The sequence below is a fragment of the Trachemys scripta genome, chromosome 3, assembly GCF_013100865.1.
Source record: "Trachemys scripta elegans isolate TJP31775 chromosome 3, CAS_Tse_1.0, whole genome shotgun sequence".
In the NCBI taxonomy this organism is placed as follows: Eukaryota; Metazoa; Chordata; order Testudines; family Emydidae; genus Trachemys; species Trachemys scripta.
Window position 1 is genome coordinate 191890050 of NC_048300.1, and position 19619 is coordinate 191909668.

Genomic DNA, 19619 nt, shown 5'->3' on the forward strand with positions numbered 1-19619 from the left:
TAGAGCTGGTGAAGGGGTTCTGTTTATACAGCAGGTAACTCTACTGCAGCCTGGTTACCTGAAGACAACCATATACTAGGCCAGGCCAATGACAAAAGCAACTCCTGGTTAGCTGCCATGGTAACTACTCAAGTTGGGTGATAACCCTAACCAGGCTTAGAGCTAACCACGTCACTAACTTATCAGCTTCGTTAAAAACTACAGGGTTTGATTCTCTACAGCCTGGCATTTAATGTAATTATTTATGCTAGTGCAAGGCAAAGTAGGTGTAAAGCACAATCATGCTGATTGGGAAGCATTTTACACCCACTTCACTCAGGAATAAATGCCTACACAAGGACCTATGTGGTGGAGATTCAAGCCCAGAGAGCAGACAAGGACGTAATTACCTAGTTCTCTGGGTGGTTTTGTTTATATATTGAGTATATCATCATCATTTAGGCAAGGAACAGGAAGAGATACAGGCAACACAGATAAAGGATGTCATTAGCAAACATTGGATTAAGGTGCCTCTTCGCAACATACAGTTAATAAGGCTCCAGGGCCTAGTTGTATAAAAACTTTATCAGGCCCATCAATTTTCTTTCTGATTACAACCCTTCCTGGATGGTTGGGCTGTGAATCATACATAAAGGCCTTCTTGAATTCAAACTTCCTGGCATCTTCCTTCCCCTGGTTTAGGTCTCTGAGTTGATGTGAAGGAGGAGCAAAACAGTCTTTCATCAGCTATATAGTGACAGAAAACTTGCCTGTGATTATTAGAAAGTGCTGAAACTAGGATAAATGCTCCAATAGTCTGACTTACAAATAAGAAACAACACCATGCCATTCAACATCAATAGGGCCAACATAGATCATGGGAAACATCAAAACTTTTAGAAATCACACTCAACTATAAGGCATCTACAGCACTACACGTGAGACAGATCTTCCAAAGCTGGGGAGATGGAGATAGAATATTTGGCAAATTACTACAAGGTGCTATATACTATGGTGCTCAGAACCAGGGCCGGCTCCAGGCACCAGCTTACCAAGCAGATGCTTGGAACGGCCACTTCGGAGAGGGGCACCACGTCCAGCTGTTCAGCGGCAATTTGGCGCATGGTCCCTCACTCCTGCTCGGAGCGAAGGACCTCCCGCTGAATTGCCGCCGCAGATTGCGATCGCAACTTTTTTGTTTGTTTGTTTGTTTGTTTGGCTGCTTGGGGCAGACAAAACCCTGGAGCTGGCCCTGCTCAGAACTGTATTATCATGTGGATTTGGATACAACTGGGCAGCAATATAAAACCTTAAAATGTGGCAAACCAAGACTGGATTCCTCTCTTAATGGATTAATAATGGCTGCAGCAAAGACTGAGGCAGCATGAGCTTCCTCAATCTGCAATATTAATGAGCATCAATCCAGAATTACAAGGACTATCTCTAAGAGTGAAAGAGTGTGGTTTAGTCTTCATTTTCTGATCACCACAATCCACTTACTCTTTGGCCTCTCCACTGAGGCTACCAACGAGGCTGCCAATTGGTGCTGTGTGTGAGGGTGTTTTTCCGTGGGTCAGTGATTGGGGCACCTGTCCGCTAGGAACTGAAATGAGAACACTCAACTCATTTCATAGACGTAAGGTTAAGATTTTGTCATGGTTATTTTTAGTAAAAGTCATGGACGGTCGCGGGCAATAAACAAAAATTCACGGGAGCTGTGACCTGTTCATGACTTTTACTAAAAATAACAGGGGAGAGAGGGCTGGGGGGGGGGGGTTTGACAGCTGGAGCCCCATGGTTGGGGACTGACAGCCACAGCCCCACTTCTACGGAGGAGGGGGGACAACTCTGGCTTCAGCCTCGGCCGATGCCATAAGGCAGGGGCACACAGCAGCAGTTCTCACTCAAGCCCCAGCCAAAGAGGTGGTGGGGGTCACACACAGCCCTGGCTCCGGCTGAAGCCGCGGGTCAGGGATGCATAGCCCCAGCTCCACCCCCACCGCTGATAGCTGAAGCCAAAGTCACAGAGGTCCAGTAAAGTCACAGAATTTGTGACTTCCGTGACTAAATCATATCCTCACATATAGGCCACTGAAAAGCCTTCATATAGTTCTGTGACCTTTGGAAACTACTTACTCGGTCTGAATTCAAACTGGCTAGAAGTTAAAGGCTTATTATTGTGTTACCAATCTCCTGAGCCATCCAGCTTCCCACTTCAAATCTTTCATCCAAAATGCCCCTTGAAACTTGGGCAATGAATATGAATGAAGCATCTTTGTTTTGCTTATACAGTAATTTTCCATGTAAAGAACAACTCGTTAGAGGCCTGCTCTTCTCCTGCTGAGATCAATGAAAACCTCCCTTTGGCTACAATGGAGTTTGGATCAGACTTTAGGTATTTACAAGAAAGAACGATCAAAATAATGAAATTCAAGTTGCTTAAACTAATTAAACAGCAAACCTGGTTTGATGCAGCACCAATACAATGCTAAGCCTTGATCCTGTGTAACTTTAAATGTGAGTAGTCCCATTGACTTCAAGGAGACAAGGTCCATATATTAAGTTCGTTGGAAAATGGGTTTGGAGTAAATGAAAAAGGTCAGTAACCATGTTCATAAAGTTTCAATCATGTTTTTGACAAATATTTCAACTAAAAATGTTTCAATTAATAAGCTTACTTGTCTTCATTTTCAAGGCTCTTCACTGCCTATCCCCACCCTACCTATCATCTCTGATTCACTACTGAGAGGTCAACCTCCACTTTCATTCCCCACTAATTAAATTTTCAAACACGCATCTTCATTCTTTCTCCCATGCTGCCCCTTATGTTTGGGAGTTGCTCCCATAAAGATCTGCTAAGCCACCTCATTATCCACCTTCAAATTTCTCCTCTGAACTCTCCTTTGCCACAATGCCTGCAAAAAAACCTAACAGTCAGTTTGAGACCACTGTCTATCATGTTGACCAATACTGTCCCATTGCTTCCTGGCATTTCCCTGATCCCACCCGTCTATTTATCCATCTGGTATGTTTTGATTTATACCTGGATTGTAAGCTCTTTGGGGCAGGGACTATCTTTTTGTTGTACGTATGTGTACAGTGCTTCCCACAGTGGGATCCTGGTTCATGACTCGGCTCCCAGACATTACCACAATGCAAATGTAATTAATAAATAAATAATAATAATAATAATATAAAGGTCATAAAAATTGAACAACAAATGAAAAAGGGTTCCACCTTGAACTCTTCGAAATGAAAACAACTTTGTAATTTCAAAGGGTTTCACAAGACTAGGGTTTTAAAATACATTCCACTGGTTATTTATATGGTGGTACTGCCCAGAGGCCCCAGTCAAGGATCGCGGCCCCGTCCTGCTAGTTGCTGTACACTTACATAATGAAAACACAGTCCCTGTCTCAAAGAGCTGACAGTCCAAAACAAGTCATTACTGTAGCTTGCATAGAATACCTCAGACTTAAAGATGACATTGTCTGAGTTTGCCCCAGTATGACATTTACCTCCCCACACCGTGACATGAGATCACCATGCCACAACGTGGCGATGTCGCATCAAAACACAGTCATGATGTGAGCCTGTGTCACAGTAGGTTAGTGTTTCATGGGGGCAGACATTGACTACAGGACCCACAAATGCTCTTGAAGCACTTCTTTTGGGGCACAAGATGTCCTGGAGGAAAATAGCATCTTCCCACGTACACAAGGATCATAGCAACCCTAAGAGCATATATATGCATCCGAAGAAGTGGGCTGTAGTCCATGAAAGCTTATACTCTAATAAATTTGTTAGTCTCTAAGGTGCCACAAGTACTCCTGTTCTTTTTCCTAAGAGCACAGTTACAGAGGTATGGATGAGAGTAGCCCCCAAATTCCTTCAGCACAGGAGGCTATAACCCTCTTCCCCCAGCAGCGGAGGGGAATAATCTGCTCGTGAGCACCTTGTATTTTGAACTTCTGAAAAGATCCTTTTTCAAAGGGCTGCCTGGGAGTTAGTTAACAGAATTAATGTGCGTAGGTCGCAGTCAGCACCTTGGTTAACAGGATCATTGTATGCGTCCTCCATGCCTCAGAAACACTGGATCCTGTGGGTTCTACTTATCGCCCATTATAATTATAATCCCTCCACATTAGGAGTCTTCTGCATTGTTTGTTCCACGCTCTAATTTCCAAACAAGTAAAGCACCGGGGCAGCTTCACCACCTTGTTCCCAACCTTATATTTTCTCGTCCTTTGTGTCAGAGAGCCTCATTCCCCGAAGACGAGAGTTTGCAGGATGCTGGTCAAATTCCGTGACCGATCAGACAAGGGGGGCATAGAGAGCATCTGAGCTGAACATGAGCAGTCCCCAATGCTGGCTGAGGCAGATTCATTCAGCTGTTTGGCTTTTTTGAATAACAATATCTTCCCAGTTGTTGGGTCGTTTTTTTAATTTCCATTGGGGCTGAGCAAAGGGCTGTGTGAATTTAGGAGCCTGCCTCTGAATGAGCTGGCATCTGATCCGTATTTACTGGCGTTAATTTTGGATTTAATGCACCCCTGCCACGACCCAACAGTTTGCCCTAAAAAGCCTTTTAACTGGCACAAAGGGAGAGGGTCAAAAGTAAGTTGACCCCTGACAGAATGTACAATTATTAGAGAGAGGCGATACATGAGCAGCTGCTGGAACCCCACCGGTACAGCAAAGTGCTTCCAAAAGTCAGAATATGAATAATACACTCAAGGTCTTCCCCCAGCTCTGCGAGGGCCTGCTACTTTCTCCAGGAAGAATTATAGCCCTCCCTAGCAGCTGCAATAATTGTGTTCCTATTATCCTAGGGACCTCCCCCTGACCACCCCCTACAAGTGTCCATTGTCGAGACGGAGTCAAGTGATTATATGCTCTGGCTGATGCTGTTTGGGCCCAGCTGCCTAACTGCTGACACACGAGCACCAAGAGCGCGGACTCGCGTCTGCAAGACGGGACTCTAACATACCAGACCTTTTACATAAGTCAAGCAGGAACAAATGATGCTTTATCAGCCCTGCTGACGGGGCAGCCCCCTCTTCCTTTGAAGTGGCGGCTGCTTATAGGCCCTTACAGCTTTTCCTCCTTAGCACAAGCAAACATCCTCCTTTTGATATGCTACATGCTCATTATCTCTGCCCCATTTAATGATTTTTGATTGAAGGGTGGCAGCTCAGTTGCCAAGAGAATAGTTAAAGAGGCTCCACACAGTCAGGCCTACAAGAAAGGCTTTCCTTGTGCAGCAGCCTAAATTTGGAATTTCTTAACAGTGTGTTCTTGTTCTTAGCGGCAGATAAGGGCTGAGCGTGAAATTCTTAATTAAGCAGTAAATAGAGAGTAGGGTGTCAGCAGATGCAGCCAGTAGCCATGGAGACCAAGTCACATGAACAAGAGAACTGAGACTAAACATAGGCCTCAGGCTTGGATGTGAGTGACAGCTGAAGAATCCTACAAAGCTTGTAAACTGGATTAATTAGTTGACTAATTATTTCATATAGTTAAATGTAACAAAAATAAAAAAACAGCTCACAATGTTAAACAGCAGAGCGTTCCGAGGGCTAAAACCAAAAGTGTCGTTCTCTCTATTTCAATTTACAGATTCATCTATTTTAAGGCTGGAAGGGACCACTGTGGCCATCTTGTCTGCCCTCCTGCATAGCACAGAGCAGAGAATTTCACCCACTGATTCCTGCATGGAGTCCAATAACTTGTGATGGAGCTAGAGACTTTTTTTTTTTTTTTTAAGAAAGATATCCAAACTTGATCTAAAGACTTTGAGTGCTGGAGAAACCACCATACCCTTGTGTAGTTTTGTTCCAATGCTTGATAATCCTCACTGTTAAAAAGGTGTGCCTTATTTTCTATTTGAAATTGTGTAACTTTAACTTCCAGAGACGTGCACTAGAGTTTAGGATAGCAATTAAGTGGCACCTCAACACTACAAATCCATTCATTTCAGATTTTCTCCCTCACCACAAAGTTAGCTTTTCAGTAACAAATATTATATTAGTGGTCTCCCAGTTATAATGTAAGTAAAGTACTAGTTGCAGTCTAATCAAATGTTCTCAGCATGGATTATAAATGTGAGATGGAGATGTTTTCATTCATTTGAATGCCAGACGTGAATCTTTTTTCCCTGTATTAAAAAAAACATGTCCAAATTGCAACACAATCAGAATGAAAACAAGACGAAAGGAGGAATAGAAATGTAACCATTATGTTTGAGACTACTGCGTGCTAAATGGTACATCATAGCTCACTATTGCTGACAGCATTAGTCAGATCTATTTCTTTAATGTCAATAACGTGCCAAGAAATGTGCCACGGTTTTTCAGCTTTCCCAGGCTTCCCTATTTCAGGGAAAATTTTATGCAGGGTATCCAAAGTGCCCAACTGTTGACATATATGTACTTGAAATAATAGGTCTTCAGATTTGCATGTAGCTGTATGTGTCTTTTCCCCCTCCTTACTGTTAGTAAATTGCAAAGAAATCAAGATTTTTTGCTCTGTGATAGATGTCTAGCACAACCTTGGGCGAGTGACTTAACTTCTCTAGGTTTTACTGCAATCAAATCAGTGCAAATCCGAAGTAACTCAATAAAGCCAATGAAGTTGTATGAGTGTCAAAAGGGTCTAGGTGAGTCAGATTCAGGCCCTCTGTGTTTTAGCTTAGCTAAGGGTATGTCTACACTACCGTGAAGTACACTATCCGGGGGAGTCTATTGCCAGCGTTGAAGCCTGCACCACGGTGTTCTTCCGGCTGTTTTTAACCATATAAACTGGAATAAAGGGAGTGCAAGTACATCTACGGGAGCTCCAAGTTACACCCTGGTTGCAGTGTAGATATAGCTTATGTGTGAAATATCAATGAGAATAGCTGCCTCTCAAAAGGTACTGTGAGGTCTAGTGACTTCCGGTACTGCCATTATTAATTATGGTCCTAATCATTACTTCTCCTTTCACAACCAGAATTTAGCACCATAGTGACTGATTTGCTGGAGAAAAGGATAAAGGGGTGAAAGTCCCAGGTTTTAAAGAGCTTGTCAATGCCAAATTGCAAAATTAGCAGGCATTGGTGATCACAATAAAGAACAGTCAATATTCACAATATTTAGAAATTATCTCTAAAAAAGTCAATGTTTTCAAACCCATGGGTCTACAAAGCCACTGAGAGTTCACAATGTAAGGATCCACTCTTCATATTAGTAATCCTTAGTCAAAAAAAAAAATACTCCCATGACTTTCAGTGGGTGCAGGATTGGACTCAAAGCAAATGTCTCCTAAGACATTTAAGGTGGGGGATTCAAGGGATTGATAATGGACTCCAAAGCCTTTTCACCTCCAAAGCACCAGTTGCCAACGCTCATGTTGTACCCTCCATTGTGGATAACTAAGAGATTAAGGCCCTGACCCTGCAAAGACTTGAGGATGTGCGTAACTTGTTATTTGAGTAGTCCTATTGACTTAAAGCTATGTCCATGCCTAAGACCTTGCAGATCAGGGCCTTTAATTGCAGATTGGCCACTCCAGCACTGCTCATTTGCACAAAGTTACATATATTACTTGCATTGCACTTACCTAAATAGGTTAGCTTCCCCAATTTGCTGTTGAAAAACCAGTCACAGCCCTTGTTCTGATCATGTGAAGGAAGTGACTGGAGTAGCTGACCAGGCCTTGTCCCACAGAACACCATGACCTCAACATAGGATGGGAGGTTCTCATGTTCCACCAGTAAGTAATTCCCAGCAATGAAGTTATCGAACGTAGCCGAGTACTAGATGGAGGGAAACATAATGAACATGCATTTTCTTGAAGTGTAATGCATTCTTTTGTCAATTGGTATCAGAAGCATAGAATGTTAAAGACTATGTATGATATGTGGGAAGTGGATGCTAAATCAATCCTCTTGACTACATTAAAATATGGGTAGAAATTATGGGCCATCAAGACCAAGCTTTGGTGGGTCTTAAGTGGTGCATAGGTCTTGTTCTGGCCCTATGCACCGGGGCGAACATTCACCAATAGTGCCCAGAATGCTCTTCCAGCTCAGAGCAATTTCATAAAGGTGCTCTGAATGACTGTATGTGATCTGAAGACTATCTTGTGTTCTTTTATGAGCACGCAGTACTCTTCCTCCTTTGTTTGCCCATCCAGAACAATGGGAGGGTTTCTCTTCCTTTGTTCCTTGATATGGTTTTGGTGAATGCTGTTCATCCATTACAAAAGCCATTTTATAAATAAAATAAATAAATAAGTAAATAAATAACAGCATTACCTGCAGTTGTTTGCTGACAAAAGGGTTACCAAAAGTCAGTGTGTAAGTCTCCTGGTCCAAGAGCAGAGCCATCCAACCATAGGGGTTTGATAAAGTATCAGAGACATAATGGACTGTGGTTGTCTTATTATTACTATCAGTCACGGTTAAATTATAAGGAAAGTCTGGAGCCTCTTTTCTAGGAAAAAATACATTACATCTGTGTTCAGACCCTTCATTTAATAATATTATTACATTTTATTTGTTCTATAGTAGTGCCTACAGGCCCTATCTGGGATGGGGGTGCAGGCTCTGCCCTGAGGCGTTCATACTGTAAATAGATGAGAAAGACAAAGAGTGAAGAGGAGACAGAGGTGAAGTGACTTGTCCAAGGTTCCACAGAAAGTCTGTGGGAGAGCCAGGCCTGTTCACTATCTGCTAGACCCTACTTTCTGAAGCAGGGAGTGCTGGGTCTCCCACATCCTAGGTGCACGCCCTAACTGCCGGTCTAGTGCAGGTTGGGTCTCTCTCTCTCTCTCTATTGCTCTGTTACGCTCTCATGTTTTTTCATGAAAAATTTCTACAGGACCGATGTGGAATCAAAACAAGTTCCCAAAACTTCAACATTTTTCAGAAGTCCTGTTTCCAGCCAGCTCCAGAGATTATTCAGTTGATTAACAGGCCTTCTACACAGTCATTTCCTAAAGCCAGAACAAGACTATATCCGAATTGTGTGACATTTAGGACATTACCTCAGTTTTTTTCAGTTGTTAGGACCTAATCCAAAGCCCACTGAAGTTAGTGGGATTCTTTCAATTGACTTCATTGGGTCCTTAGAAATATGGGTTCTATTCCCAGTTCTGTCACTTAACTTCTCTATGTTTCAGTTATTCCGTCTCTAAAATGCAGATAATACCTAATTCATGAAGCTTAATTTACTGGAGTTTCTACCACCCTTTGAGATCTTTGGATGGAAAGCACTACCGTCTATAAGTGCAACACATTAGCATTACATGTCTTTCCACAATGTTAACTTCTCGGGGGGGAGCAAATATATGAATAATATCTATAAAATGGCCATTAAACAATGGGAAGCATATGTCATTTAGGCTCACAAATATCTTTTTCAGCTCCTGCACAAAGGAAGAGACTTGAAAGAGAGAGTGTGGATCGCATCATAGACCACTGTTTGGTTAGTCAACTCACAAAACAGGTGATGATTTCATAGAACCATTTATCTGATCATCCAAAGAAAAACTAAAAAAAATACTTCTTCTCTAATTTCCCATTTCTCACCTAGCTCCAGTCCAGTCCATCAAAAACTACTCAACAATGTACAGTAATAATGACAACATTCATGTGGGTGAGACATGTTGTAGTTAAGATGACTGAATTCCAGTGCTAAAAGGAATAAAGTACAACTGGAATTACTAGATTCACCCATGTTGATTACCCCGAAGCTTTTAAACAGCTATTACCATAGGACAGCCCTCTCTTCCCCCTTATTGTCCCCCAAATTGTAAGAACAAAGGTCCATCTAGCCCAGTATCCTGTCTTCCAACAGTGCCAATGTCAGGTGCTTCAGCCTTCAAGGACTTCACTGGACTTACACCAGGACTGAATTTTGGTCCTGATATATCTAGCAGGACCGAAAAAGTGGATGTGTTGTGAATTTTGTATATGCTGATATTTTAGGAAGATGCATGCTGAACATTAAACAAACCCTTGGATTTTCCAGGAGCTGCTGCTCAGATCCAGCATTTTTTTTCTCTCTAGTGCATGCAAGTTTCTAAAGCTTAGATCAGGGATCAGCAACCTTTGGCATGCTGCCCATCAGGGAAATCAGCTGGCGGGCCGGGACGGTTTGTTTACCTGCAGCGTCCGCAGGTTCGGCCGATTGCAGCTCCCACTGGAATGCGGTTCACCACTCCAGGCCAATGGGGGCTGCGGGGAGGGTGGCCAGCACATCCCTCGGCCCGCGCCGCTTCCCAGGATTATTGCCTTTTACAGAACACTCAGCAGCAGGATAGTGGGTGGAGGGCAGTATGGAGAATAGAACAATAGAAACTGACTGGAAGGAGCTTAGAAGGGTTCAATAGGTAGTTCACTACTAATAAACCTCCCCTTGTAGGCATCAGATGGGCCAAGGTAGTCACACTAATTAAGCAAGCAACTAACAAGCACTAGAGTACTTCCATAGGTTGTGAGCACTTTCACACCTGCTCAGGTGCGGAGGAAAACCTTCATAGGAGTAATAGCACTATCAGAATGAGCTGAGGGTACTCATGTGACAGAGGCTCTGATTCTCTTCTCATTTACACTAGTGTAAATCAGGAGTAACTCCAGTGAAACCAATGGTGCAATAGTGATGTAAAACCACAGCAAGTGAGAGGAGATTCAGGGCCACGGTCCCCAACTTCAGTGAAACATGTCACTTTTGTTTTTCTGTTTTCACAGAATCTCTGCATTATATTGAAACTCCACAGGCAACTGGGTGTTCGAGGCAGTTTTTCTATGGGAGCTCTCAACTAGCATCCTTTAATAGGTGTAAAAGTGGACAGGAAATACAGGCTGGGCAAACCAGCCTGGATACAATCTGTCAGTCATACAGTTTTGCACTGCTGCCCATCACCGTAGTAGGAGAGTGCCTTGCATGTATCATCAGTAACAATGGCAAAGTCCCTTGTCTTCATGGAATCACTGGCATTTCTCCCGTTTTGGCTAAAAACTCAATCTGGGATAAGGTTTGTGGGTTTTTTTGTTTTTTTCTCTTTAGGTTTTATTCATTTACTCTTTGTTTTCGGTTGATTGGGAGTTGGGGGTTGTTTTTCGTTTTGGTTGTTTGGAGCTTTTTGGGTGGAAGGGGTGTGAGTGTCATTCCTGTGGTGGGAAGGCCTTTCCAAAAAGGAAGGTTTTGCAACGTTTCCTGAGGACAGTCATACTCCATGTTCCCTGAATAGCCTCTGGAAGGTTGTTCCACAGCTGGATCACCTCAACTGGGAATGCTTTGTCCCCAGCTCTCCAACGCTTTGTCCTACTCTTCATTCAGATACTACCCCACCCACATGCACCCTAACCCGGCATCAGCACCAAAATAATCAAACCAGATTCTGGAAGGGTTGAAAAAGCCCTGCCACTTTATGCAAGAGTTAGTTTGTCCAAGTTAACCCTAAAAAGAACAGGAGTACTTGTGGCACCTTAGAGACTAATAAATTTATTAGAGCATAAGCTTTCGTGGGCTACTGCCCACTTCTTCGGATGCATCCGAAGAAGTGGGCAGTAGCCCACGAAAGCTTATGCTCTAATAAATGTGTTAGTCTCTAAGGTGCCACAAGTACTCCTGTTCTTTTTAGGGTTAACTTGGACAAACTAACTCTTGCATAAAGTGGCAGGGCTTTTTCAACCCTTCCAGAATCTGGTTTGATTATTTTGGTGCTGATGCCGGGTTAGGGTGCATGTGGGTGGGGTAGTATCTGAATGAAGAGTAGGACAAAGCGTTGGAGAGCTGGGGACAAAGCATTCCCAGTTGAGGTGATCCAGCTGTGGAACAACCTTCCAGAGGCTATTCAGGGAACATGGAGTATGACTGTCCTCAGGAAACGTTGCAAAACCTTCCTTTTTGGAAAGGCCTTCCCACCACAGGAATGACACTCACACCCCTTCCACCCAAAAAGCTCCAAACAACCAAAACGAAAAACAACCCCCAACTCCCNGCCCACTTCTTCGGATGCATCCGAAGAAGTGGGCAGTAGCCCACGAAAGCTTATGCTCTAATAAATGTGTTAGTCTCTAAGGTGCCACAAGTACTCCTGTTCTTTTTGCGGATACAGACTAACACGGCTGCTACTCTGAAACAAGTTAACCCTGAAGTTGATATCACATTCCCTTCAAAAGGATGCCCCTGTGCTTGTTTTCATATCCTTGCCAAAGGAACTCCAAAATGGGACTACACCGCTAATGGAATTTACCAGCCACAATTAGCATCATTTTCATTTGCCCTAAATAGCCAACAATTTCACTGTGCCCTAAATAGCCACCAATCTACCTCTCTTTAATGTTAATGAAGCAGAGGAGCACAGGCACAAGTATTTCTAATTCAAAGGAGCCAAGGGAGCCTGCATGGATCATTAACATGAGAGAGCTTCATTACCAAAAGAAAAAGCCTTTCCCTGAACTTCCCCTGGCTTTATTTGAAAGAAACCAGGAGGCAGTGGTCTTAATGCAAAATTAACCCCTGCTTTAAACAGTCGGAAGCTTTTACAAACTGTATCAGAAAAAAATGGATGACTCATTGACAGTGCTGTATTTTTATATCAAAGTGGAGTAATTCAATTAAGGAGTAATTTGCTTTAGAAATATGGCATAGTTACGAGACAGAACTTTACAATCTGAATCACAATTTACCATTGCGGCTGTATAAACTGTTATGTAATTTAGCTCAAGTGTACTGTGTAGAGCTGTTGAACATAGATGGCCCACGAAGGATTTGCTGAACCAATCAACAGCACCAAGGAGAACAAATATTAACTCTCCTGTTTATGTTTACCATTAGCTTTCTTATCCTAAGGCTCCATATCTCTGTGTATGGAGGCAGGCGCTGTGTTTATCTCTAAATGCATTCTGTTTGGTACATTTGTGAAATAACCCATTATGATTATCCATCTCCTTAAAACAGGAAATCAAATAGCAGCTCCCTTCAAATGGGGCTGCAAACATTTGTGTCAATACTCTAATTTACTGTTGTACAAATGGAGGCTAAATGCAAACAATGACTACAGCAAACTCTTATCGTTTAGGTGGTGGTCCCAGGAAAAAATATATATATATATATTATTTTTAATTGTGGAGGTTCAAAACCTTTAGATATTGTCACTAAGGGCAGGTCTTCACTACTGGGGGGGGGGTCGATTTAAGATACGCAAATTCAGCTACGCGAATAGCGTAGCTGAATTTGACCTATCGGAGCCAACTTACCCCACTGTGAGGACGGCGGCAAAATTGACCTCCGCAGCTCCCCGTTGATGGCGCTTACTCCCACCTCCGCTGGTGGAGTAAGAGCGTCGATTCGGGGATCGATTGTCGCGTCCCGACGAGACGCGATAATTCGATCCCCGAGAGATCGATTTCTACCCGCTGATTCAGGCGGGTAGCGTAGACCTAGCCTAAATATGTGTACCCAAGTCCAAAGCCTGGGAATGTGATTCTTATCTCCCTTGCATGATGTAACTCCTAACTTCAGTGGATATTCTCCTGATTTACACTGGTATAAGTATGAGAAGGATCAGGCCTTTTGTGCCTGGTTTTCAGAGATGCTGAAATACAGTTCTGAAAATCAGACATGAGGTGTTTCAAGTTGGGAATCCAGAACTGAGGCAATCACTGAAAATTTGGAGGCATGCATTTTGGGACTGCCATAATTTACCTCACAGCCGTCCTGCCATTGTCCATGAACATTACACTAAAAATCAATTCAATCTTAGGACCAATCAATTATGGAAGAAATACAGTGTAGCAAGCCGGACACCGGAAGGAAATTCAAACAGGTAGGCTTGTTAATTGAACAGCCAGCGTCCAGCTGTTAAATGCTCACCAGCTAAACCACATCACATGACCCCTGACGAGACCAATTTAAGCTAACAGAAGAGTGTGTGTAAGTGTAGGAAAGGCGTCTGTATGTGTGAATAAGTGTGTGTGTTTAGCAAAGATGTGTGTACCGAGGGCAACAGTGTAGTGAGTGGAAAAGTGTAGCTTTGCATGTGTTTGACGTGGGAAGAGGTACACACATAGGCACCAAGATAAGTAAAGATCAAAGGAGAAGCAAAACTAGAGTAATCATTTAAACTCTTCTCTTGAAGTCATGGAAGTAGGGGGCTCACGATTCCTTTTACACTGGCACATCAAGGACTGCTGTGTTTGTAGCAAGTGCATGCACTACAGGAGAGGATATTAGACCAGATTTAGGAATTAAGGTAATCAAAAAGTGAGCTAATCTTTTCCTCTCCAGCAAAATAAAGGAGAGAAGCAATAAAAGGCTCAGTTGCAAGGCTGGAGCTGGGCAAAAATCCTGGCTTTCAAAATTCCACAGTGGAGGCAGATGAAACTGAGTGAATTGCAAAGTTACTCCTGGACTGTATAAAGTTTTCTCAGCTCAGTATTTTTAGAATTCCTTGGGATGGAAGGTGCTGTGTAATGGAGATTATTCTAATGCTTTCTTCTTGTAAAAATCATGCATGAGGAGAAGAAACTTTTAAAATCACTTAATCACAGTATGACAATTTTTTAATGAGAATTTATTTTAATATTAATAGGGACTCACATTTTCAAGATAATATGGTTAGCAGTGGCATTTTGAGCGACCGTATCTAGCCTGCAGCCACTCAACACTACACCATGGCATACGCTGTTCTTCACAGCACTCAATAACTTTCGCGCATGTAGATTTATAAAGACTTTTATAAGCTTCAATTACATTTTTAAAAGATGTAAAGAGCCCTTCCAGGGCAGTTTAAGTGACACATTAGTTTAAATTTCAACTGGACTTGATAGAAAATGCTCTTTTTATAGAGATATGGATCAAGGTTGCAAAGTTTGGCTCCAGATCCATATTTCCCTCAAAGTTCTTGGGGTTTTAGATTCAGATAGAACAGGTACAAATTCTACCATCTACTATTTGTAACAACAAAATAATGATTTTTTTTTTACAAAATAGAAATGTTTTTGCAAAAATGTCCTCTTTTGGGGGGGTGGGTATTTTTCAATTGGGTATTGATCAAAAAAATGAAAACCAAAAAAATCAAAGATTTCAGGGATTTTCAGAAGCCAAAACTGGATTTTCTTTGAAATATTGTCAAACTCCCTACATATTCTGAAAAAAAAAATGCCACTTTTCCCCCATTTTTTTCATGGCAGTGTCTGTGTGCGTGTGTGTGGGGGGGTTAATTCTTTACTAGTTCTATATTAAGGGCTTAAGTTTGGCCCACAGTAGAACAGCAGGCAGCTGTGAATTTGAGATCCTGATCCCAACCTCCCTAAAGTGACTCCATGGAACGGATTCATTTATATACGCAACCAAAAAGGGTCATTTTCAAGGCATGCGGAATTCACCTCTCTCTTCCCTCCTTAATATCTCCTGCCAAGTAACAGCACGACAAGCAAACATGGTGCATTTGGGTTAATATCAACATGACACAAAAGCAAAAAACACTGAATCAAGATTCAGGCAAATAGGATCAAATTCTGATCTCTTTACACTAGGGTAAATCTGAAGCAACTCCATGTCAGTCACTGCATTTATTGCTGTGCAACCGAGCATCTGATCCATTCTCTTTAAACAAAAATACACCGTATTTCCAACAGTACGGAATCAGAGTGAGATTCTGATGACCAGACTCTAGAGTGTTTCGTTAATAGCACTAGAAAACGTCTAGCTGCATAAGAAAAGGAGGATAGTCTTGTGGCTACAGCACTACACTAAGACACCAGTGATCTGGGTTTGATTCTTAACATTTGCCATCAGGGTCTTTCCCCCCTTTTAGATACAATCCACTCCAACAGCATTAACAGATCAGATAGAAACCTTGTCTCCTGCATTACATGGCTCTGAGGAAGCACCAGTGGTAGTGTGATCATAGATGGGAAATTCCACCAGCTAGAAGGCCATCTACATCATGCCTGGAGACGCCATGCAGAATTCTTCCCTACAGTATATTTTTTGTGTTTTGCCCAGTCCAGTTTTAAATTATTCAAATGATAGTACTTTCTTTCACCATTCTCCAGGGAGATTATCCAAGACCAATAGACTTCATTGTGAGGAAATTGTCCCTGCTTCCCAGTTTTCCTTTCTCAACTTCTTCCCATTTTTCCTAGTTACACTCTCATAAACCATTCCCTCTTTCTTGTTTACAACCTTCAATACCTCTGGATGCAATCCACCTTCCTCCAAGACATCCTCTGGTCATGCTGTAAATATTTACTTTAATCTTTCATTCTCTGTAACCCCTTATTCACTTCCCTCCATATTTCCCTGACGAGTCCATTTGTAGAGCACTGTCCCTGTGAATGAAGCCTCTTTGACCTATACTCTATTTGAATGCACACTATGTGGGCTGATGTTCCGGGCTGCAAGCTGATGTTCTTTCAACTTAACATGATGGTGATTTGGCTGGTAGTGCACACTCAGGAGAATGAGATCTGGAACCAGCATAGAGAAGATGCTCTTGATCTCCATGGAGGAGGGTTACTCAGTTCAGAGAACATTCCACTGGAGGACAGGCTAGCAGCTGGCCTTGGGAAGTAGTGCTGCCAAGTATCTTTGGCATCAGCTGACTCCCTGCTCTTGGAAAGAATGGAAAGAGAAGGGAGGCTAGCCGGAAAGGAAAGGAAAGAGCCAAAGACCCCTGCTGCAACTAGCCTAAACTATTAAGCCATCCACCTGTAGTGAAGGGCAACGTTGAATGCCAGATTCAAACTTTCCCCAAGTTCATAAATGTTGGGATCTAAGGTTCTAATTAATTGTTAGTTCTGCTCACCCCCCAAGACCCATTGGCATTGTGAACTGGAAGGAACAAGAGGGATCTGAATATCTGTTAGAGAAGTGCACCGCCACTTTTTATTCATTATTATCATTTATATTCTGGGGGTATCCAGAGGCCTCAGTCAAGACTGGGGCATCACTGAGCTAGGGACTGTATGTACATAGAATAAGAGAAAGCCTCTGCCCCCAAGAGCTTGCAATCTAAACAGACAAGACAAATAGACAAGACAATCTAAATAGACAACACAAGTTACTTCCTCTCCCAAAAAGTGGGAGGGGAAGTAACTTGCCTCAGGCCACATGGCAGAGCCAGGAATAGGACACAGGTCTCCTTACTCCCGGTTTAGTGCCTGATCCACTAAACCACACAACTCCGTGATCCCACTGATTACAGACTTTTGGTTTAGTGAAAGTGAGTAGAAATAGTATTTCCATGGGAAGTTTCTATGTAGCTGAAGGCTACAGAAAATGTCCCCCAGTTCTGCAATTATACAGCAACTTTTTTTTTCCTATGTGGAAATGTTTTTCCTTCTTCTAAAACATGAATAATACGAAGGCTCTGAATTATTTACATCCATCTGACAGCGCTCTTCAGCACTGCTGCCAGTGTGCAACGAGCTTGAAACAGCAAAACTGGAAAATGGTACAGATTTGTACACTAAACAGAAAATGAAATGATGGGCGGCTTGGGGAGGGGGAATCAAAAAGCTGGAGTGATTTTTTTTTCATGTGTTAGAACACTTTTCTTAAGAGAGAGCCATTCTAATGTATCCTCCCTCTACGAGCAGTAGTGGTAACGTCTGGCTAAGCAACTTTTCTCCTTTAGCTGCCAGCAACTCAAATGCCGTAACCAGTCCAGCGCCCATAGGCAGCAGTAGCAACAAGAGGTGAACTGGAATAGCACATTGGAGCTATATGTCCATCAAAGCTGAAGTGAGAAATTTGCCTCTACCTGAGCATTTTAGAAAGAGTCTGACACACAGGAGATCTGGTAGGAAACTGAAGTTTAGAATCATAGAAGATTAGGTTTGGAAGAGACCTCAGGAGGTCATCTAGTCCAACCCCCGGCTCAAAGCAGGACCAATCCCCAACTAAATCATCCCAGCCAGGGCTTTGTCAAGCCTGACCTTAAAAACCTCTAAGGATGGAGATTCCACCACCTCCCCAGGTAACCCATTCCAGCACTTCACCACCCTCCTAGTGAAATAGTGTTTCCTAATATCCAACCTCGACCTCCCCCACTGCAACTTGAGACCATTGCTCCTTGTTCTCTCTTGTTATGAGCCTGATTGTCATTTACACTAAGGTTATGTTTACACTGGAGCTGGAGGTAGAGATGTAATCCCCGGCTCAGACAGATGTACCCACGCTAGCTTAAATCGAACTAGCACTCTAAATAACAGTGCAGCCATGGCTGCACACGCAGCAGGATGGCCTAGCAACGTAGAGATTCCTGTCTGAACCCTACGTACCTACTCGGGGTAGCTAGCCCACCCTGCTACCTGTGCAGCTGAAGTTACACTGCTCTTTTTGTATGTCTAGGCAAGCTGGAAATCACATCTCCAGCACAGGCATACCCATAGGCCTTATGCCACTGGCACATTGTAAAGGGGTCCAAACAGGTGTTTACACTGTTACTCACCACCACAATATATTTTCCTCTCTATGGAGCAAACAGGAGGCAGAACTAAATAACAGGGGTACTCAGGTTTTTTTAATCACATGACCCTTCATGTGACTGGGCTTAGGAAATATGGGGCCTGTTTCTCATTTACATTTCTGGTACATCTAGACAGCAAATGAGGACGCAATTGTAGCATGTGTGAGCATACCCATGCTAGCTTTAATATAGCCAGTGTGGGAAACAATAGTAGTGACCATGTGGCGGCAGGGGCTTCAGTGCAGGCTAGCCATCCCCGTACGAGCCCGCTGGGTATGTAGTCGGGTTGTTAGCCCACACGGATGTCTGTGCTGCCACGTCTTCACTACTAGAGAGACCCGTGCTAGCTAGATTAAAGCTAGCATGGCTATTCCTACCCTTGCTACAACCACACCTTCACTTGCAGTGCAAAGAAAGAAGCAGGCTGGCAAGGAGAAGAGTATAATAGAATAGGGAGGGTAAATTGTGCACCTTAATCTGGAGGGTGATTCTCAAGGAGAGACAACACATCATCTATTTTAGGTACTTATGTGGCCTCCATCACCATATTACCCGAGCACCTCTCAATCTTTAATGCATTTATCCTCACCACACTCCTATAAGGTATTATCCGCATTTTACAGATGGGGAATTGAGGCACAGAGAGGCTATGGCCCAGATTTTTAAAGGTATTTAGGTGTTGCAATGCTCAGCATTGCAACACCTAACTGATTTAGGAGCCTAAATCTCATTTTCAAAAGGCATTTAGGCCGTTAGGAACCAAAATCCCATTGAGAGTCAATGAGATTTAAACTTCTGGGCTGTTAAAAATCTGGGCATAAGTGACTTGCGCAGGGTCACACTGGAAATCTGTGGAGGAGCAGGGAATTTAACCAGGTCTCCAGTCCTAGGATAGTGCCCTAACTACTGAACCATCCTGCCCTCTAACGTATTTAGAATTTCTAAAGGCTTTTGGATTAAGTGCCTCATGTGATGCTATTGGGAACCTTTATGTCTGAAGGCTGAGAAGTCCTGTTACAAAATAAAAAGGGTCTGAATGTGCTTTCCAAAAGATAGTTCATCACCTGAGCTGCTCAGGAAGTGATTCCTCTCCCTCAGGGAAAAAAAGGAAACAAAAAGGAATATTTCTTATTTTTGTCAAAAAAAAATCTTTAAAACAATTTTTTAGTGTG

The 19619-nt window shown here is 42.8% G+C and overlaps 1 protein-coding gene across 1 annotated transcript in view; it reads right to left on the reverse strand.

The window, feature by feature from the left end:
- The window catches only part of PKHD1 (PKHD1 ciliary IPT domain containing fibrocystin/polyductin), a 309667-nt gene that overhangs the window by 143722 nt on the left and 146326 nt on the right, over window positions 1-19619 (reverse strand). The window contains exons 42-43 of the mRNA XM_034766923.1: window positions 8276-8453; window positions 7579-7774 (exon numbers count right to left, since the gene is read on the reverse strand). Coding sequence (XP_034622814.1) covers window positions 7579-7774; window positions 8276-8453 — 374 coding nt within the window. The remainder of the gene's footprint in view (window positions 1-7578; window positions 7775-8275; window positions 8454-19619) is intronic.